Source organism: Metopolophium dirhodum, chromosome 5, assembly GCF_019925205.1.
Source record: "Metopolophium dirhodum isolate CAU chromosome 5, ASM1992520v1, whole genome shotgun sequence".
Lineage (NCBI taxonomy): Eukaryota > Metazoa > Arthropoda > Insecta > Hemiptera > Aphididae > Metopolophium > Metopolophium dirhodum.
In genome coordinates this window covers 2,632,841-2,652,360 of record NC_083564.1, presented here as the reverse complement: position 1 = coordinate 2,652,360, position 19,520 = coordinate 2,632,841, and the positions used below count along the sequence as shown (strand labels likewise).

General features: G+C 29.6%; 3 protein-coding genes across 5 annotated transcripts; 1 reads left to right on the top strand and 2 right to left on the bottom strand.

Annotated features, from left to right (window-relative positions):
• Positions 1-172: 172 nt before the first annotated feature.
• Positions 173-7,868, bottom strand: LOC132944498 (D-aspartate oxidase). Of its 2 annotated transcripts, XM_061013869.1 has the most exons (7): positions 7,364-7,868; positions 3,295-3,511; positions 2,004-2,124; positions 1,696-1,856; positions 1,325-1,481; positions 755-1,033; positions 173-616 (listed from the first exon to the last, which is right to left on the bottom strand). In XM_061013869.1, the coding sequence occupies exons 2-7, from the start codon at positions 3,498-3,500 to the stop codon at positions 521-523; spliced, it is 1,020 nt and encodes a 339-aa protein (XP_060869852.1). In that variant the 5' UTR covers positions 3,501-3,511; positions 7,364-7,868; the 3' UTR covers positions 173-520. The 2 variants fall into 2 exon arrangements, with proteins under 2 accessions (XP_060869852.1, XP_060869851.1); XM_061013868.1 differs by lacking the exon at positions 7,364-7,868 and having other exon boundaries at positions 3,295-3,638.
• A 436-nt stretch (positions 7,869-8,304) lies between these two features.
• On the top strand, positions 8,305-10,515 carry LOC132944497 (cleavage stimulation factor subunit 2). Of its 2 annotated transcripts, XM_061013866.1 has the most exons (10): positions 8,305-8,320; positions 8,396-8,570; positions 8,653-8,731; positions 8,799-8,968; positions 9,032-9,180; positions 9,253-9,360; positions 9,507-9,666; positions 9,733-9,868; positions 9,933-10,119; positions 10,206-10,515. In XM_061013866.1, exons 2-10 carry the CDS (start codon positions 8,525-8,527, stop codon positions 10,323-10,325), a joined length of 1,155 nt encoding a protein of 384 aa, XP_060869849.1. In that variant the 5' UTR covers positions 8,305-8,320; positions 8,396-8,524; the 3' UTR covers positions 10,326-10,515. The 2 variants fall into 2 exon arrangements, with proteins under 2 accessions (XP_060869849.1, XP_060869850.1); XM_061013867.1 differs by lacking the exon at positions 8,305-8,320 and having other exon boundaries at positions 8,381-8,570.
• A 3,643-nt stretch (positions 10,516-14,158) lies between these two features.
• LOC132944499 (protein Peter pan) lies at positions 14,159-15,909 on the bottom strand. The gene is made up of 6 exons (XM_061013870.1): positions 15,727-15,909; positions 15,330-15,494; positions 14,919-15,242; positions 14,666-14,850; positions 14,445-14,589; positions 14,159-14,360 (listed from the first exon to the last, which is right to left on the bottom strand). The coding sequence occupies exons 1-6, from the start codon at positions 15,760-15,762 to the stop codon at positions 14,262-14,264; spliced, it is 954 nt and encodes a 317-aa protein (XP_060869853.1). The 5' UTR covers positions 15,763-15,909; the 3' UTR covers positions 14,159-14,261.
• Positions 15,910-19,520: the final 3,611 nt, after the last annotated feature.

The window sequence follows — 19,520 nt, the reverse complement described above, 5'->3', positions numbered from 1 at the left end:
ATATAATAATGACGTTGTTACGGTTCGTTATTACTTTTACTAATGGTGTTTAGAAATGATGTAGAGGAATTAATTATTAATTAACACTTTCAATAAAAACAGCAAATTTGATAATTAATTTCGATAGATATTTGTTGTATACTTTTTTTCCTAAAGTCCAAATGTCTTTATTAAATAGTACCTAATTACTATGAATATCAAATATTGAAATTTACATTTAACATATTATAAATATTTATATCTAATATTAAACTCAATAACACACTGGTATTTTAACAATCATCGATAATAAAATAAATCTACCTGAAGAATATTACATTTTTGAAATAATCAATGAAGTATGTTTTGATTAATCACAAGAATACAGCCGTAATTAAATCAGACCTTTAAACTAATCGAAACAATTACATAGTACATGCCAACCATTATCACTAATATTAGGTATGTGACTACTAAATATACTATAGTATAATAAATTATACTACTATAACCAAATACGTAATTGCATTATGTTGTTAAATCATTTGTTAACTGAGGTCAACAAGTCAACTGCATATTTCACTGTTCCAGGCGCTAAAGTTACTCCGTATCCTCCGTGCCCATAATTGTGTACAATCTAAACAAAATTATATATATCTATATAAGTGAATCCGGTATTATTATAATATGTACCTACATCCTAACGGTTCGTCTCAAGTTAAGAATTATCGGTCTTTATAAGATAATGCTGTGTATTTTAAATTTGAGAACTTACCACAGTATCATTTATGTATTCGGTTTCTACACGAATTTTGTTCCGATAAGGTCTAAGCCCGACCCAAACTTTGTAGTCAGTTTTTAACGCTTCTTGCAATGATGGCAATAAACTAATACAATTTTCCAGTATTTCTTCTGTGTTGCGTTCATTCTCCTGCTCGTTATGACTGCCAAAATGTCTACATCCACCTAGTACGACAGTCCCGTCACTTATTGACGGAATTATATATGTGTCGGAATCGCGATAGTAAAATTTGTCAACCCAAGGAGCTTTGACCTACAACATAATGATACAAATTTAAAATGTTGAAATACCTTTTATTCGATTTCATGATTGAGTATTATACTACATATTTTAAAATAAATTATTTATTGAATCATGTGTAGGAACATAAGAATAAAAAAGGTTATTGGAAAAAAAATTATTTTTATAACTATAGATAGAGTTACAATTATAAATATGCCACTTCAGTAATATATTTAAATGTAATTCGAGAAATGTTATATAATAAGCTATTTTGAATATAAACTTTAAATGTGTTGTAAAATTGTAATAAAAATATTTTACCCGAATAACTTGTCCACGAATAGGCAATACATTTACATCATTACATAATTTTCCGGCTCTGAACCCAGTGCAGTTAAAAATAATATCATATTCTCCACATAGTTCTTCAAGAGATTCGATTTTTCGGTTAATAATAGTTCCGCCATTATTGCTAATTCTATAAGAAAAAATATATCAATTTCATATTCGAATAATAATAAATAACAAAAAAATAAAAATTATTATTTTTGAATTCAATTGGTTGTAAAACTTTATGACCTTAGATCATATACTAGTATATGATCTAAGTTTATGACTGACAATGTCTGACATACTTCAAGTTTTTATATGGTAAATAATTAGGTATATATTATATTTTAGTAAATCCATACTTTTTTAAAGCCCACGGTAAGAATAGTTTACATTCAATGACTATCGACGTAAAGAAGCAACCATAGTTTAGTTTAGGTTGATTCTCAGCAGACGAATGCTCTTTTAATTCCTCATCTGTAGCTTCTCTGAAGTCTGGTGAACAATTGTTCATGTAATGGTTCTAGCATTAGTACATACAAAATAAGTAAGTACATAATATTAAATATATATATTAACTTTCAAACGTTGTTTTTTATCATAGATTTAGACGAATATTAAATCATTGTTATAGGAATATGATAATTTATAATGCGTTATTATTACTTACTTTTGTAATATCTGGATTCTTAGTCGAAAATATGTAACCAGAAACTTCATTTATGCCATATGGTTCATCCCTATTTTTTAATAGATTTTTATAAAAACTATAAGAGTCGTTGACCCATCGCCTATAAAAAAAATTAAATTATATAGTCGAGTAAATTATAAGAACTGTTCCAATCACATTTATAAAAGAATTAAAATCAATTTCAACTTAAATAAATGTTAAAGTAAAAGAAACACTGCCCTGTACCTGTCTCGCTTTTAAAATATTATGTTATTACTAATTATAAATGTATAGGTATGTAATATTATGACTTATGAGTGACTCATGGTATAAAAACGTGAAGTTTTCATTAAAATATATCCATGACTATAACTGCAATAATTCTAATAAAATAAATATAAATAAATATAAGTATAGGTAAAATATCTTAGTGAAATAAAAACTATAGTTTAACTATAAATAGTTTTTTTTTTATAAATTAAAATTGTATTGCACAATCTATGACATAGGTACCTCGTATTATATATACCAGAACAATAATAATTTCCCTTATCATCAAACCTAAACATTATCTGTAGTCCATACTGACTATACCATAGATCATATACGTATATGATCAGGACTATACTTATACGTTATCTGTTCTAGAATATGTCGAATGCTGTATTCATGAATATGTAAAATATCAAAATTTAAAAATACTTATAAATTATAATATATTGCAGACAAATTTAAATGTCATATTTTATCACGTTTATTTATTTATCTGTGCATGTTTTATGCAATATGCAATGTAATTTTGTGCTTTTTAAAATTACAGTAGTTTATAATATATTTATTTGTATTTGCGATAAGTACGCAAGACAAAAAAAAAATTTATAAAAATAAGATCGTATATAATTGCAAAAGAGTCAGTTTTCCAAAGCTGTGCGTTAAACAATGTTTTTTGGTGTTTTGTCACGTTGTTACTTGTTAGTAGAATGTGGGTAGGTACCTACGTACAAATGTTTAGACGTGCCTACCCTAAAACAGGTGACATATAATTATAAGAATAATCAAGGTTTTTTCCAAATAATTCCCCACAACCTTCAGAGATTGTCCTTCAATTTATTTATCGTCATTCCCAAGTGCTAACTTTTTTATTTCCTATAGCCAATGGCAACTCTATATATGTATATAACTAATATGTGTGAAAAACGTGGTGCCAATTGGTCAAAAACTGCATAAGGAACATCAGATAGGCCCTTTGATTTTATATAATAGATAATATAATTATGGAAAGTAAACTCACTGAGAGATTTCTAAGCTGGGACCGAAAATGTACGTGTCCGGCCGCAACAATCCGGCGGCGCCGTCACTGAGTGTGTCTCCGTTGAACTTGTCCGCAATCAGCGTCACGTCGTAATTCGGATATCTCCTCTGAACTTCCATCGCCGAATTCACACCGACAATACCCGCACCGACAATGACCACTCTTTTACGCGGTGATGTCGCCATTTAGCGGTTTTCTTTTATAGGTAATATATAAAAACAAAATGTTTTCATTCACCAAACAAACGTAAATCCAACAGAAACGCAAAGATTACAACACCGCACAAAGCATGAGCGTGTACTGTGCTACGAACTATAATTATAATCCATTGAACCGATAAACACTTCAATTTATACGATCAACAATAATTAAAATATAATGTGATGTATTATAAATGCGTGTAATTCTCGACCGGGTCATAATCAATACATTTAATCATAATATGTACCTAACAGTTATATATTATATAGCTTGACTAATTGATGTACTTATGTACCTAACTACTAACCCGCTTGTATAGTAAGCAAGGGCGTCCGCAGAAATTTGTCAAGGGGAAGGCAAAATATTTTCCCGTTTTTCTTTAATTTTTATTTTGTTTTTCCGGGTGCTTTTGAAAACTTTTGGGAATTTTAAATTTTGACCTCCCAAAAGTACCAACTAGATTCACTTTCCCATCGAACAAGATACTGAAGTTGAAAATCGAAGCATTATTTCAACTACTAATCGTGTAAACAGATACAAAAATAAAAAATAAAAATAAAAAAAACACACATCATTGTAAAATCAATACATTCATCGCTCCGCTCAGAATTTAAAAGAATCTAAAATAAAAAATATACGGTCTTCGATCTATAATTTGCAATATTTATTCACTATTGATGGGGGGCCTGGTATGGCTCGGTGGTTGACCTCAGTCACTAACGTTTTCTAAGGTCAAGCGTCGGCTGGCGTTGCTAGTATAATACGTTCATTAGTTTTAGAGTTACACCAAAAACCAAAATCGATTTTGTGGGAAACCGATTTTTCGTAAAAATTCCCGTTTTTCCTTAATTTTTATCTTTTTTTTCTAGGCGCTTTTGAAAACTATTGGAAACTGACTATGTTCGTAAACAACTCAAAAAGGTCAAATTATTTTATAAATTTTATCGTGTATAGAAAATGCTAAACATTCAGTGAAATTTTCAAATATCTACAGTTATTCGTTTTTTTAATTACAACAAAATCTAATGAACAGCCCCACAAAAAATGTTTCATTTTCATTTAGTGATATAGATCTCTGAAACCAGAGAGCGGATTTCGTTGTTTGAGGTCTTGTTAGATTCACATTAGACTCCCAAAATTTCTATTTTTTAACTTTTCTCCTAAACTATGATAGCTAGAAAGTTGGTTAATAACTTATTAAAAAGGGATTATCAAAACCTAAAACTACATTGAGAAATAAAACTTTGTAAAAAAAATTATTTAATTTTTCACAGATAAAAAAAAGAGTTATTTTTCACTAGATTTTCATTTAGCGAGGTAGATTTCCGAAACTGGAGAACGAATTTTATTGTTTGGGGTCTTGGTAGACTCACATTAGTTAGAAGAAGTGCAGTGAAGATTTTCAGAACTTTATCTTTAATAGTTGATTTATTACAGAAGATTAAAAAAAAATTAAAACAAATTTTATTGGACGTTTTTTTTATGTTTTTCAGCTTTACAGGTTTGTAATGAATTATAACGATTGGAGATAAAGTTCTGAAAATCTTCACTGCACTTCCTAACCTAACCAAGTATTTATTTTATAAAGAGTTCAGTGAAAGATTAAATAAAATTCGTAACTACTATAGTTATTCCCTATTATACGGCTATACACAAGGCTTGGATTCCCCTCAATATTATAGCTATAGCCTATAGGGCTATTGGGTTCCTCGTCCTCTGATAGAGAATTTGATTGAAGTGCCTCCCTTGAAATAGTTTTAATTTTGTTTTAGTAATGATGGTTACTATCTAATTTAATTAAGCAATCTGCACCTTGTGCCGGTGAATTTAAACGTAATATTATAATAAAATATTAATAAAATTGATAGTAGTCTGTCAATGTTGATAAGACTGTATGCCATGATAACGACTAATTTAATTTAAAGTGTATTGTTATATTATATTATAATGAAAAATAATAATTATAGTAAAATATATAATTGCAAAACATTAAATACTTATATCTAGCCATCTAGGGTATATAAACTCCACTAAAAAAGGTGCAAGTATGCTAATAAAATATATGGTTGGTAGGTGTATAGTAGTGAATATAAAATATAAAGATTAATAACCTAACCTAAGTTGATACCCGGCGTATAGTATAATATGCAAAAAGGTATGTACTAGAGATCAGCCCGGTCCCGGGTCAACCCGGACCGGATCCGGGTTAGGTCCGGTCTGGGTCAAAATGATTTTATCTTCTTGATTTAGGTCAGGGGTCACCAATTAATACTTTCCGAGGGCCACATTAAGAATTTGGAAAATTCTCGCGGGTCATACAAATTCAAAGTAAATAATATTTATTATCATATGCCGATTGACCAAAACTATTTTATTTCTTAATAAAAAAAATATACACGTATTATATAACTAAAACTAATGAAAATAGAATCACATTTAATAAATAAGTGAAACAATTATGAATTAATATTTTTAATGTGATAAATGGTAGATCTTGCTCTCAACTAGCTGCTTTAAGTTGAGGTTATGGTTTGTGGTCGCTATCTTCATCATTATTTTAAAGTGTTCGTTGGTGAGTCGGGATATGAATTTTTTTTAATATAATTCATGTTTACGTATTAAATTGCTTTTTTTCTCCTTATCTGCGGGCTGGTTGAAATTCATCAAGCCGCCATTTGGTGACCCCTGGTTTAGGTGTTCGGTTCGGGGCACAGTCATATTATAATGGCTTAGGTTTGGTTAGTATATTTTTTTTAATATAACTGGGTATGGTCCGGTCCGGTCTTTTTTATATTATAAAATGTACCTACTACCTAATAATGGATATTTCTTTGGTCTGGGTTAATCAATTTATATACTTGGAAAAATAGTATTATTTGTCAATTTTTTTATAATGATTTATAAATAGCATTTGTTCGTGTTTCTTAAAATACGGCCATTCGCTCGTCGTGCCTTATAGTTTATTAAAAAATAATAATAATAATAATATTACGTTTCATCAAAACAGGAAATAATTATAAAAATAAACGTTGTTTCGTGTTTACTGTTTACTGTCGAATATCGAAAATAATACCTGTGTCTACTGTCTAGTACTTAGTAGTCAGTAGTCAGTACGATGCGCGGATAACACTGTGCCAGTGTGCCATCAACATAAAGGTAGGCATAATTGGGTACCTACTCAATAATCATATTTTTCCTGGTCCGGGTTTTTATTAAAAACTTATGATCCCGGGTTGGTTTAAAAAAAAAACAAAAATTCAAGCTGGGCTGGTCCGGGCTCATAAAAAATTTTTGTAAGCATGGTTCAAAATTAGTTTGGGTTGAAAATTTTTTTTTAGGAATTGGTCTGATCTGGTTCAACAAAATGTCGTAAATATTTGGTCTAGGCCGAACCGATTTTTATAGGACCGGGATGTACTCTAGTACGTACCTATTAAACTTTGCGTGATGAAACGAAGACGGCCGCTTTAGACAATTGGACCGTTCGGCCAGTGGCGTCATTTGGGGTGGGGCAACTGGGGCATTTGCCCCAATCTAATATTTGTATCAACCTTAAGTTGGCACATTTACCCCCCCCCCCCACCTTAAACACTACGGCACTATGCTATGAGAATCTGAGTGAAAAAAATGTTGTCAGAAAAGCAGTGAAAAGTTGCCCTAGTAATAAAAACTGAAATGACGCCACTGCGTTCGGCCTCGTGTATTTTATACATTGCTCTTTTGGGATTATACGTATAAATGCTTCTACGTCACACAGTTGGCCAGTTAACAGATTGAAATAGCCAATAAATATTTAATTTAAGTCTAAAAAGTAAATGTAAAATAGTAATAATATGCGCGTACTTACGCGTAAACATCGACTCTTCCGGTGAAACTTAGCTAGAATGCCGCCGTCGCCGAAGAAACAGTTATCTTCATCCATCTTCATCTCGCTCCGAACTGAAACTTGAAAGTATCGAAATATTTTATAAAAATAACCCGATCAGAACGAAATGTGCGAGTTTGTGTTAAAAATTACATTATATACGGCTTAACGAACTATCCGTCTATATTGATGGTTTATTATTTTTTTGTTTACTGAAATTATTAGAATTATTAATTTGTCGCCGACGAATGTCGACAATTGACGATTGCCATAAATGATATAAAATATGTTGTAGAAATATGTCTATTGATAATCTTATGTTCTTTTACAGAAATCTTTGTGATCTACAATGCATCTATTCTGGTTTTCTGATTCCGTTAAAGCGGTAGTTCACATGCCAAATTTAACTACACAAACTGGTCCGCAACTTTATAGATATTCTAAAACATTCTCCCGCCAGTGCCCCTAGGGCCTCTGGATACAGTGTTTGAAAAGTTATATTTTTTTTGGTACCTAATTAAATTACAATATGAATTATTATAAGTTACCTATATTCTTTAGTATATTATGTTCTAAGGATTTAGTATTTACCCATCGATGGTGGATGGCCGTGCTCATGAAACATGAACTATTAATCTTTAAACCGTTTAAAAGTGATCATCATGACAAAATATTTTAAGAATTTCTTATACTATGATGGTGATCATGACGATGACGTCCGTTGTCAATCAGTGTTCCCCGAGTTTGTAAAATGGAAATCCCTTGGACGGTCAATGTCCACGCGATAAATTACAATTTACAATTTATTGAGGTAAATTCCATAACTGAAGTCCAATAATTAATCCTACATTTTAAAATTTAAATGTACTCAGCTTTACCGATGTTAGAAAAATGTGTATTCTATAAAATGCGTAATAGTCACACTGTAAATGCTTTGAAGTAAACAAATTTCTTAAATTATTATCTACAAATAGGAATACAAGAACTGATAAAAATATTTTATTACTTTTCTAGTTAGTAGTTTTGTATTACACAGTACATACGATTTTAAATTTTACTGGTACAGCGATAAAATAATAATTTAACTTCCAAAATATCCAACAGTAGATCATTCCGCATTCAATTACACTATACTTTTCGAAAATGACTGATCAAAACATTTTAGATAAATCTATGAGGAGTGTTTTCGGTAAGTGTTTTTTTTTTTTATATTCATGTAATTCTGTGTGCAACATATTTTATTTGACCACTTTGTTTTTTTCTCCTTTTAGTGGGAAACATTCCGTATGAAGCCACTGAAGAAAAGTTGAAAGATATATTTAGTGAAGTAGGACCAGTCATATCATTCAAGTACAATACATTAAAAAATCTTTTTATAGTTAATTATTATTATTGACTTTTTACCTAACCATTGTAGGCTAGTATATGACCGAGAAACGGGTAAACCCAAAGGTTATGGATTCTGCGAGTACAAAGATCAAGAAACTGCGCTTAGCGCTATGCGAAATCTTAATGGATATGAAATCGGTGGACGTACTCTGCGCGTTGACAACGCTTGTACAGAAAAGTCTAGACTTGAAATGCAGTGTAACCACTTAATAAATAACCAAATTGTAAGTATCAAAATATATAATCAATTATGTATTGCAGCTTTAATGATGGGAATGCCTACTTCGGAAAATCATTATGGTGAAGCTGTAAGTGCAGAAAAAGCCCCAGAAGCCATAAGCACTGCGGTCGCATCTTTACCACCAGAACAAATGTATGAGCTCATGAAACAAATGAAAGCATGCATTCAGGTAACACTAACAAATTATTCTACCCACTTCAAAATAACTATAAAACTCATAACTTGTTAACATATTGTATAGAATAATCCAACTGAAGCTAGAAACATGTTGCTTCAGAATCCTCAGCTTGGATACGCATTGTTACAAGCACAAATAATAATGAAAATAGTGGATCCTCAAGTTGCTGCTGTAATTATAAAAAAATAAAAGATTATTATCAATATTGCTACATGAAAATATATTAGTCTTTAAAGTTGCTCTTCCCTGGAGTTTTGCCTATTTAATTTAAAATTAAGTATTTAAGTTTATTGTACTCAAATTATATTATTTGACAGAGCATGTTACAATCTTCAAACCAAGTTCCAGCCACTCCAATACCCATCACTTCTGCTACTACAACAGCGACCGCCAATCCAATGCCTCATATGCCCAATAATGATAACAATGTGTGGGCACAACCCAAGTCTTCAATTCCTCCAATGGTCCAGCCCCATGGTATGAAATTTGACTAGTGCTACCTATAAATAAACTATTTTGTGATTTTGTTTTTGGATGATTTAGTCGAAGACATGGACTTGAGACAAGTAAATCGTGGCCGTGTAATGGACCAAGATTTAAGACAACCTCCAATTCAAATACCAATTACTCAACCATTGCCATCAGTACCAGTTGAATCTTCTATTCCACCACCATTACCGTAAATCATATTAAAATTATAATAATATTATGATCTTTAAGTAATTGTCATGCAATATTTGTAGAGTGTCAAGAGACCCTCGTGCACCAGTATCCATGGATTCGGATATTCGAACTTACACAAGAGATCCCAGGGCAAACAATAGTAATCCAACAGCAACACAAATGCCTTCTCAGGCTGTTCAGCAACCTGCTCGACCACAGGTTGTGCAACAACCGCCCAAACCTGGATCTTCTACAGATACTGAAAAGGTAATTTGAATTTCTAATCACCATAACTTAATAGTAAATATGTTGCACAGTACACAATATTTAAATCAATTTGTGTTATATTTTAGGCTGCTTTAATCATGCAAGTGTTACAATTAACTGAAGAACAAATATCAAAACTGCCCGCAGAACAGCGACAAAGCATACTTGTCTTGAAAGAGCAAATAGCCAAGTCCGCCCAGAGATAATTTAAGTTCAATAATATTTGAAAAATTTTAAAATACATTCAATTTTTTTTTGATAAGTTTTAATTTTTTAATTTTTTAATTTTTTAAATTATTAATATTTTAATTGAACGACAATGTACTAGTATTGTGTTATAATAATTGTCACCATTTATATATTTAAAATAATACATATTTTGATATTTATATACACAACTTCATCAACAGTTATTACTTATTAGAAATTGATAAAGAAACAATATTATATTTTTACTTAACCAAGATGATAATTATCGTTTTACACTACTCAAGTACTATTTTTGTTTTATTATTATTATTATTATTATTATTATTACTATAAGGAATTATTTGTATTGTTATCATTATTATGATTCATGACTATTAGTAATTAAAGGACTAGTACTGAATAATGAGTATTGTTGTATACTAAGTATTAATAACTAATTTAATTTTAAAAATCTGGTCAATGTGTCAATAACAATGCTGTACAAGTCAATAATATAGCTTAGTTTGGAATCCCATATGGCCATACATTCCGTATTTGAATCAAGCATCACAATGTTCAGATAAAATGTTCTAAACAAGACTTGTTACCTATTTTGAATCACCCATCCTTTTTGACTATATATACCTTATTCCTTAAGTATTTTCTTAAAACTAATTGGATATAATCTGTTAAGAGGAAGTGATATCCGCATGTGTTGTCTTACAAGTGCGTAACATAGCAAATTCTATGCAAATCAGAACACGTGTAGCTCCATTAGTTTAAAAATTAGAGTGAATTGACTTCTTATAATATCTAAAGGTAAGATTATTATCTAGAAAACCTCATAGGTTTTTTATTATATTTTAATTTTAATTTTAAAGCGAGCTATAAGTATTTTAAAATTGTAAATTATTTATACATCTTAAAGTACTCATAACTCGCTTAAAAATTAAAATATTATAAAAAAAACCCATGAGGTTGTCTATATAATAATCTTACCTTTAGATTTTATAAGAGGTCAATTTGCTCTAATTTTTAAATTAACGCAGCTACACGTGTTTTGCTGAGCATAAAATTTGCTATGTTATGCATTGTAAGACAAAGACAAAATATGCGGGTATCACGTCCTTTTAACATAATTAAAAAGGAAATATAAAGTAACTTTTCTTATACGCATTAATTTTTTTTTTGACCTTGAGGTTCTTTTTATTCTTTACATTTTTTTATCCTTATAAAGTGTACTTAAATAAATTAAAAATTGTTTTATACTTGAAATGAATATAGTAAAAACAAATTATTGGCTTTCCTTATGAGTAAAGACCGGATTTCATTGATATTGCAACTTCTTTTTCATTTTAGATAAATTAAATTTGATCAAATGTTTACACAATTGCAGTCTTTCTATTTAATTTTATGTTGCAATTTTTGCAATTTTTTGCAATTTTGTATATTTTACGTTATTAAATGTACAAATCAATATTTCTTAACTTATTTTATAGTATAAAAATAATAAAATTATTGTGGATTTTCATTATTGGTTAGATTATTTTATCTAAGAAGTATAAAGGTATAGATAAGTATAGATATACCTGGTGATATGGACTTCCATAGGTCATTAATGGTATCGATAACAATAATTTATTACCCGTTACGATTACAGTTTTTAAAATAGTCTGTATATTGAAAAAGACAATTATTAAATTGTAAGTATCAGTTGCTTTCATGTAATTGTACTAGCTTGTTCTTATATTTTCATGTAACTATAACTATCATGCCTAAAGTAAAATCAAGTTTAAGAAATAAAATATCGTCCTGGATTGCTCCGTATAACAAATCTAAAGAAATTTTTTCTACAGATGGTAAAATTATTTATTGTCTTGTATGTGACAAAAACGTTTCATCAGAAATAAAATATTTTTTAGATCATCATTCTGAAACACGTAAATTTTGCATTTTATACTTATGTTTTATTATATTTATACAAATGTATTTAAATTAAGATTTTAAAATTTAATATATAATTTCAGTTTTACATAAAAATGTGTTAGAAAGAAATAATAATAAAAAACAACTTCTTATTACGAGTACATCTCAAAAATCGAGCAATTTTCTTGAAGACTTGTGTTATGCATTTGTTTCTGTAAATATTCCTATAAGTGATGCTGGTACTTATATGGTGAAAGCAGCGAAGACATTAAAAATATTTCATCCAAAATTAATTCATATTACTTGTTTGGTACATGCAGTTAACAGAGTATAAGAAAAAAATTGTAAATTATATCCAGACATTAATAAATTAATTAACAACGGTATTAATTTATAAATGTTCACAATTTTAGAACATTTAATTTATTTATTTTATTTATTTTAGGAAAAAAAGCCTTCTTAAAAGCTCCATCTAGAATCAACAAATACAGCCAATAACCAGTGTGGATGTTGAAAGATTTTCTTTATATAAACATATCTTAAGTAACCGACGATATAATTTTAAGGAACACAATTTAAAAATGTACATAATTATATATTTTAATTCATTTGTAAATGTCTATCATGTTTGTAAGAAAATAAATAATAATTATACATTTTGTAATATTTTAAGAATACATTTTATAATGCAATTTGTACTTTTTTTTAAACAATTAGATGATTTTATTTTATACAATTATTGTATTATTTTCATTGCAATTTTGACATATTTTTAGTGAAACTAAATCCGGTCTTTACTTATGAGTTATGATAATTAATAATAATATAATTACCTATAATACTAAATATTTAAAAATATAAAATACTACTGTTAAACAAATACCTGAAGTGAGAAGGTTTTCTCAACATTTAATTAAAATGAAATTTTAAAACTTGAAAAATATTTTGCAGATAAATTATTTGATTTATAAATATTTATATAGATTTAATAAAAACATTTAATGTGTATAAGAAAAGTTACTTTATATTTTCTTTTTAATTATGTTAATAGATTATATCCAATTAGTTTTAAAAAATTTTCAGTGTCAAAAAATTACTTAAAAAGTAAAAATTGTCTAATGTGATTGGATAATAATACTTGAATAAAATACTAATTTTGAGGGACTATATCTTTACCCTTAGTGTTGGGCGTAATCGATTAATTTATGGTTAAATTATGTAAATCCATTAAGATTAAATTGTTAAACTAAATTAGTTATTAATCGTTTAATCATTTTTCAAAATAATCAGTAATCATGATTACATTTTTGTAATCGTTAATCATTATCGCAAAATGTATCGCATAACTACAATTACTGGTCGATAAATTGTACTTATATTTATATCTGATAATTTTCAAAGGTTTCTTTACCTAAATTTATCTACCCCTTCATTTGATTGTTGTCACCTAAGTAAATTATAAATATGATTTAAAATGTCCTGTATTTAACGGATTTAAATTTTTGAAACTGATTTAAATGATTAACAAGTTTACTAGGTAATATAGAGGCAATTTTTAATATCTATTTTATTTTTTCAGCTGTGATATCTATGAATAAAAATATGATATTTTTAAATTATATTATACATCATGACACTAACAATATTTGAAATATTAAAAACCACCTCTATTCAAACCTAGTAAACTTGCTAATCAATCATAATCAGTTATCAAAATTAAAATCTATCAAACCAATTTCCTTCAGTTTTGGTCTTAAAGACACTTTTTTTCATGAACTGCAGCCCTGTTAAATCGGGAAGTAATGAGATGCAATATGTATCAATATCATAAATTCATAATATGTGTATGAAAGCTGCGTGATCGTACCAAGTTATTTCTATCGTGATATTCATTCTTCACTAAATAAACATCTCAAAGCAATAATTAAAAACTGATAATTGTATTATAAATAAAAACATATATAAATTATTTAATTTTTATATAGTTATGCAAGTTAACCTATATATATATGTCTTGAGTTGTAAAGTTAGTTCTCTTTTGCTTCCTCTTTTTTTTCGTCTGGTTTTTTAATGAATTCATGGAACATCACATCACCAGTCATGAGTCCTTCTTCGACTTTGATCAACTAAACCAGTTTTAACATATTATTAATTGTAATTAACTATGGTTAAAAATGAACAGAAACCCTGTTGTTATTCTATGATTTTACCTGCAATGTGAGTCTTGGTCCGAGTTCGCCCATTCGTATGGAAGACTGAGTTCCTACTATATTGCCTCGACTGTTCAATTTTTGCGGAACAACAACATTAGAACTTGTAGTTTCTTCGAACTCACTATCTGACAATAGTTCTGGTCTACAAAATTAAGTATATACATTTTAGGATATTAATCAATTTAATGCATTTTCATATGAATGTATTGACTATTTACTTTAATAAAAATTCATCAATGTCATCAAAGTTAGATAGGTCCGGTACTTTGCTCTGAACAATTTTCTTTACACCTTTAGATAAGCCAACTGGAACGGTTGTAATAGCATAATGTCTAAATTCAATCAATTTTGTTTCAGAGTTGTAGTTCATTAAAACACATCTTTTAATATCGTTCAAGTTTACCTGGTTTTAATGTAAAAAAAGTAATAAATATTTAACATTTTAGTACGTATGATCAATATTGTTCTTACTTTTGTGACATTGATAGTAGGGAACATGTTTTGAAACATAGTGGCCATCAGATTGATATGTAATCCTTCGCCAGTAAAATTGTTCATAACAATCAATGGGGCATGACTAAATAATTTTGGATTTACCATTTGTTTGCGCAAAGACGACACAACATCTTTGCTTAGAGCATAGTTTACAAGTTTAAATGTCATTGTTGGACCTTGGGGTAATCTGGCCACACGAAAATTAACTCCGGTATCTGAGCTTGTGAATACGCACAAATGCGACACATGCATAGGACCGGCTAAGGCCACAAAATCCTTAATTGTATTTTTCTTGTAAACCTATTCAAAAAAAGAGAGTTGAACAATGAATCATGAGTCTTGAGTATTAAGCTCTAGTTCAAATTAATAACTTGATTACTCAATTACTTGCAATGAAGCAGCAGTAAATGGTTCCATAACTTTTCGAAAATCCTTGACCAACTGCAATAGACTTTTACCGATTTGTCCTCTATGTATAACAAATGAATGTGGAGCTCTTTTCAATTCTTCTGGTTCTTCATACACGGTTTTCTTCAATTTCTTCAAGCGTTTCTGTTTTTATCAAATAAACCAATCATTAATTAAATGTGTAAGACTTTAAATTATAAGTTTCAACTTCATAATGATTTTTTAAAAAACAAAGCAACTATTTAATTCTTCTTAAATAAAAAAAAAGTTTGAAACTGTATTACAGTAAGTTAATACCTAATTCGCTTTAGCATCAAACTGTGTTTTCAAATGCCAAATAACAAACATACATCAATGGAAATAATAAATTACTTACGTTTTTCTTTACGGTGGACTTGCGTTTGGAACCCATATTAAAAATTATATTAAAATTTTAATTGAAAATTGAAATATGTTGTACTGTAGTATTTATTAAGTGAAGTATTTTGTACTTGTAGAGTCTTGTACGTTGTACAGCCGTGTAAGTTGTCTACTTGTTTGTATGTTTGCAGATTTTATCACATCACATTTAGTTCAGTGTTGAACACACGTGTTTTTATGATTGATAACGTTTATCTGAATCACGGAGCTTAAGCCGCGATGATGATAGCATTTTGTGATGATAGCTCGCTGTTATCAAAATCGGAAAATCTGTCCCCAAGATCTATAAAGAAGTTAGAAGATAGATTCTTCTTTGTATCTTTCTTCCTTTTCTTTCCCATCCCCAATTTATACTATCTTAAATCGTGGATAATACATAATGTATATTAAGAGGACGTCACACCCGCATGCGTTATACCCACTGATCTAAATACTGTATTTTGTATCCCTCTTACACACGTATAGTACGACATAGACAAAACGCGTTTACGCAGTCTGAATAGAACTCACTCAATTTTGGTTCTAGAGTAAAAATACCTATTATTAAATTGAATTGTGACGATACTTTTGAGGACAAGTCGTTACGTTCTTTTTAAAAAATTTAAATTTTGAAAAGTTAAAGGTAGGTAGGTATTTTAAAAATGATGAAATTATCGTTATTTTTAAACGATATAATGAACGTTATATTGGGTGTAATGGAAAAAAACGTAACGACTCGCCCTCAGAAATATTGTCACGATTCAGTTTTATAATAGGTATTTTTACTCTAATTTATTTTACTATTAGGCATTTAAATACAACACTACAACAGTAGGTTAAATTCATTTTTGACAACAAAATTATATTTGAAAATGTTATTGTGTATATAAAATATAATAATATTATCCTCCAAACGTTTCACATGATATGATACCCACGAATAAAATTGCAATCACTATAGTTAGTAGTTACTATATACCTACCCAAACCCAACAACACTCATTATAATATTATGTATACATTTTAAAATAATTAACACCTTTAAAACGGAAGAATCTAGCCATACGATTGTTAATTATTATTCGTTTCGGCATCTCCACACTCAGTGACGGTTGACTTACATATTAATTATTTTTCCACGAATACTCGACGAGGCTGGCTGTGCCGGATACACTATTAATTGCATGGGAGTGAAGTCGGGCTACTAGAAGCATAACTGCATAAGCGTGCGCACAGGGGGTGCCGGGAGTGCCTGGGCACCCCCGGACCCTTCACCAAAAACGACAAGGGCCCTAGATATTAATTAAGTGTAAATTAAATTAGTGAAATTATTGACGAATTAAAAAAATGTTCCTTTTAAACGTCAATTATCATTATAAGATTGTATACTATATATTGTTATGTAATATTTATTTGAATGAATAATAAAATAAAATAAATATTTTTAGTGTATTTGATATCTTTAAAACATTTTTATCTGTATCTATAATTGTTTTAAAATTATTGTGGGCTCTAATTTTTAGTGTGCACCCCGGAACCAAAAGTCTGCGCACGCCTGTGACTAGAAGGTTCACTTGTGGGCGCAAGCCGAGCTCAAGGGGTAGGCGACATAGGCCAACGCCTAGGGAGGCACTTAAGCAGCATTTTAGTAATAGGGTGGCATTTTCAATATACTGATAATATTATATTGTTAGGGGCGGAAAAAATTGATTTTGCCTAGTTCACTATTTTTTCTTGAGCCGGTTCTGTGTGGGCGTTATCTACATACTGTGTCAATGTAAATACATGCGAAGTAGTGCCAGAATTTTTTTCGTCGACATTTACCTTATTGCTTATAATAATAATAACAGTAATATTATAATAGTGAATTGTGCCGATGAAATAAATCGATACTTTCTTAAAAGCTATTATGTAAGCAGTGCATAATAGGTGCTTGTTCTACGGTTAATGGTTATACTATAATATGTATTATATATTTTATTATATTTTATATGCACGAGTGTAATATACTAATATGTGTAATCACTGTAATGTGAGTAGTTAGTCTTCGTTCACGCATTAAAAGAGTTGTTCGTATCGACTAGGTACTCGATCTGGCGGAATTGTTTTGAACGAATTTTATAATTAGTTAGGTACCTATATAAAATTTCAAGAATATCAATACATAGTCGTAGAGCGTAGGTTGGCTATTTGACCGTAATAATATGATAACATTATTAATTATTATACGGCTATAGGAATATATTATTAGGTTAAACGGAAACAAGGACTAAACGCGTATCTATATACTCTGTCCAGCGAGAGAACGCGCCGATTCTGCGCATCCCCCCGCGTCTCACTGCTATCGAAACCGGTCACCTATGGCAGAGTGTTGCGAGGGGGGACCATTTTGGTCGGTGCGCGGCGTGATATCTGGCTGGACAGACTATAGGTACGCCATCGATGTCAAATATTAACTCACGAAATCAAACATTTGCTAAATGGAGTGTACAATATTATGACCGTAATAATAGTAACAAACAACATTTAATATTTATCACTATATTTTATGATAAATCGTCTAAGCACCGTGCACAATATTATGTTTTATTTATATATATATAGTGCAGCAGCGGTATATTTTTATGCAAATTATGATTAAATTACATTTTGAAAATGATTGCAATTAAAATGTTTTTAATTCAGATAGGAAAAAACTATTTAGGTGCCTATTTAATTTTTGATATTACTTATATGATTATAATTTTTTTTTTGTCAAGATAACTTACATAATACTCGGATTTTAATTGCGGAATTTAAATTATAGGATGTCATGATCAGATATAACATGGTTAAAGATAACAGTTAATACTAAAAAACTGCAGATATTTAAATAATGAACTTAAAAATGATAGCAAACAAAAATTGTCATGGTCATAACTATCCGCCGAGAAACTCCGGGTGATACAAACAAAATGTGTTGCCCGGCGAATTGTGTATTCAAAATAGGTGCATTACTGAAGTGTTATACATATATTGTCCATGACTACACTTTAGCTCATTGCAAGTTAGCATGACTATAACCCGCCGCAATCACCCAAGTCCACATTTCTTAAATCCATTCGAATGCACGAAATATTCATATTTTCTTGGTGAACGGAGTACAGACTTATGATAGATACATATATCGGATATTATTTACACATTCAAATACGAGAATATCTAACCACGACTAAATACAAATAAAAACATAATCAGATATTTGTGAAACGTATGTCTATTTATTCAAGTACCTATTATAGGAATGTAGTATATACGATATACCTATTAATTGTAATTATTCTACGACCAGGGACGATAGGTAACTTATAATAATTTATATTGTAGTTTAATTAGGTACCAAAAAAATATAACTTCTCAAACACTGTATATCTAGAGGCCCTAGCGGCACTGGTGGAAGAATGTATTAGAATGTCTATAAAGTTGCTGACCATTTTGTATGGTTAAATTTGGCATGCGACTGAAATAGAAAACCAGAATAGGTACATTGCAGATCACAAAAATGTCCGTAAAAGAACATACGATTTATCGATAGACCGTATAATAGGTACTACGCATAATATGAGTTCTATGGATTTATCATAATAAATAATATATTTTATATCATCAATGGCAATCGTCAATTGTCGACATTCGTCGGCGACGATTAACAATTCTAATAATTTTAGTGAACAAAATAAATAATAGGCCATCAACATAGACGTTCGTTAAGCCGTATATATTATAATGTAA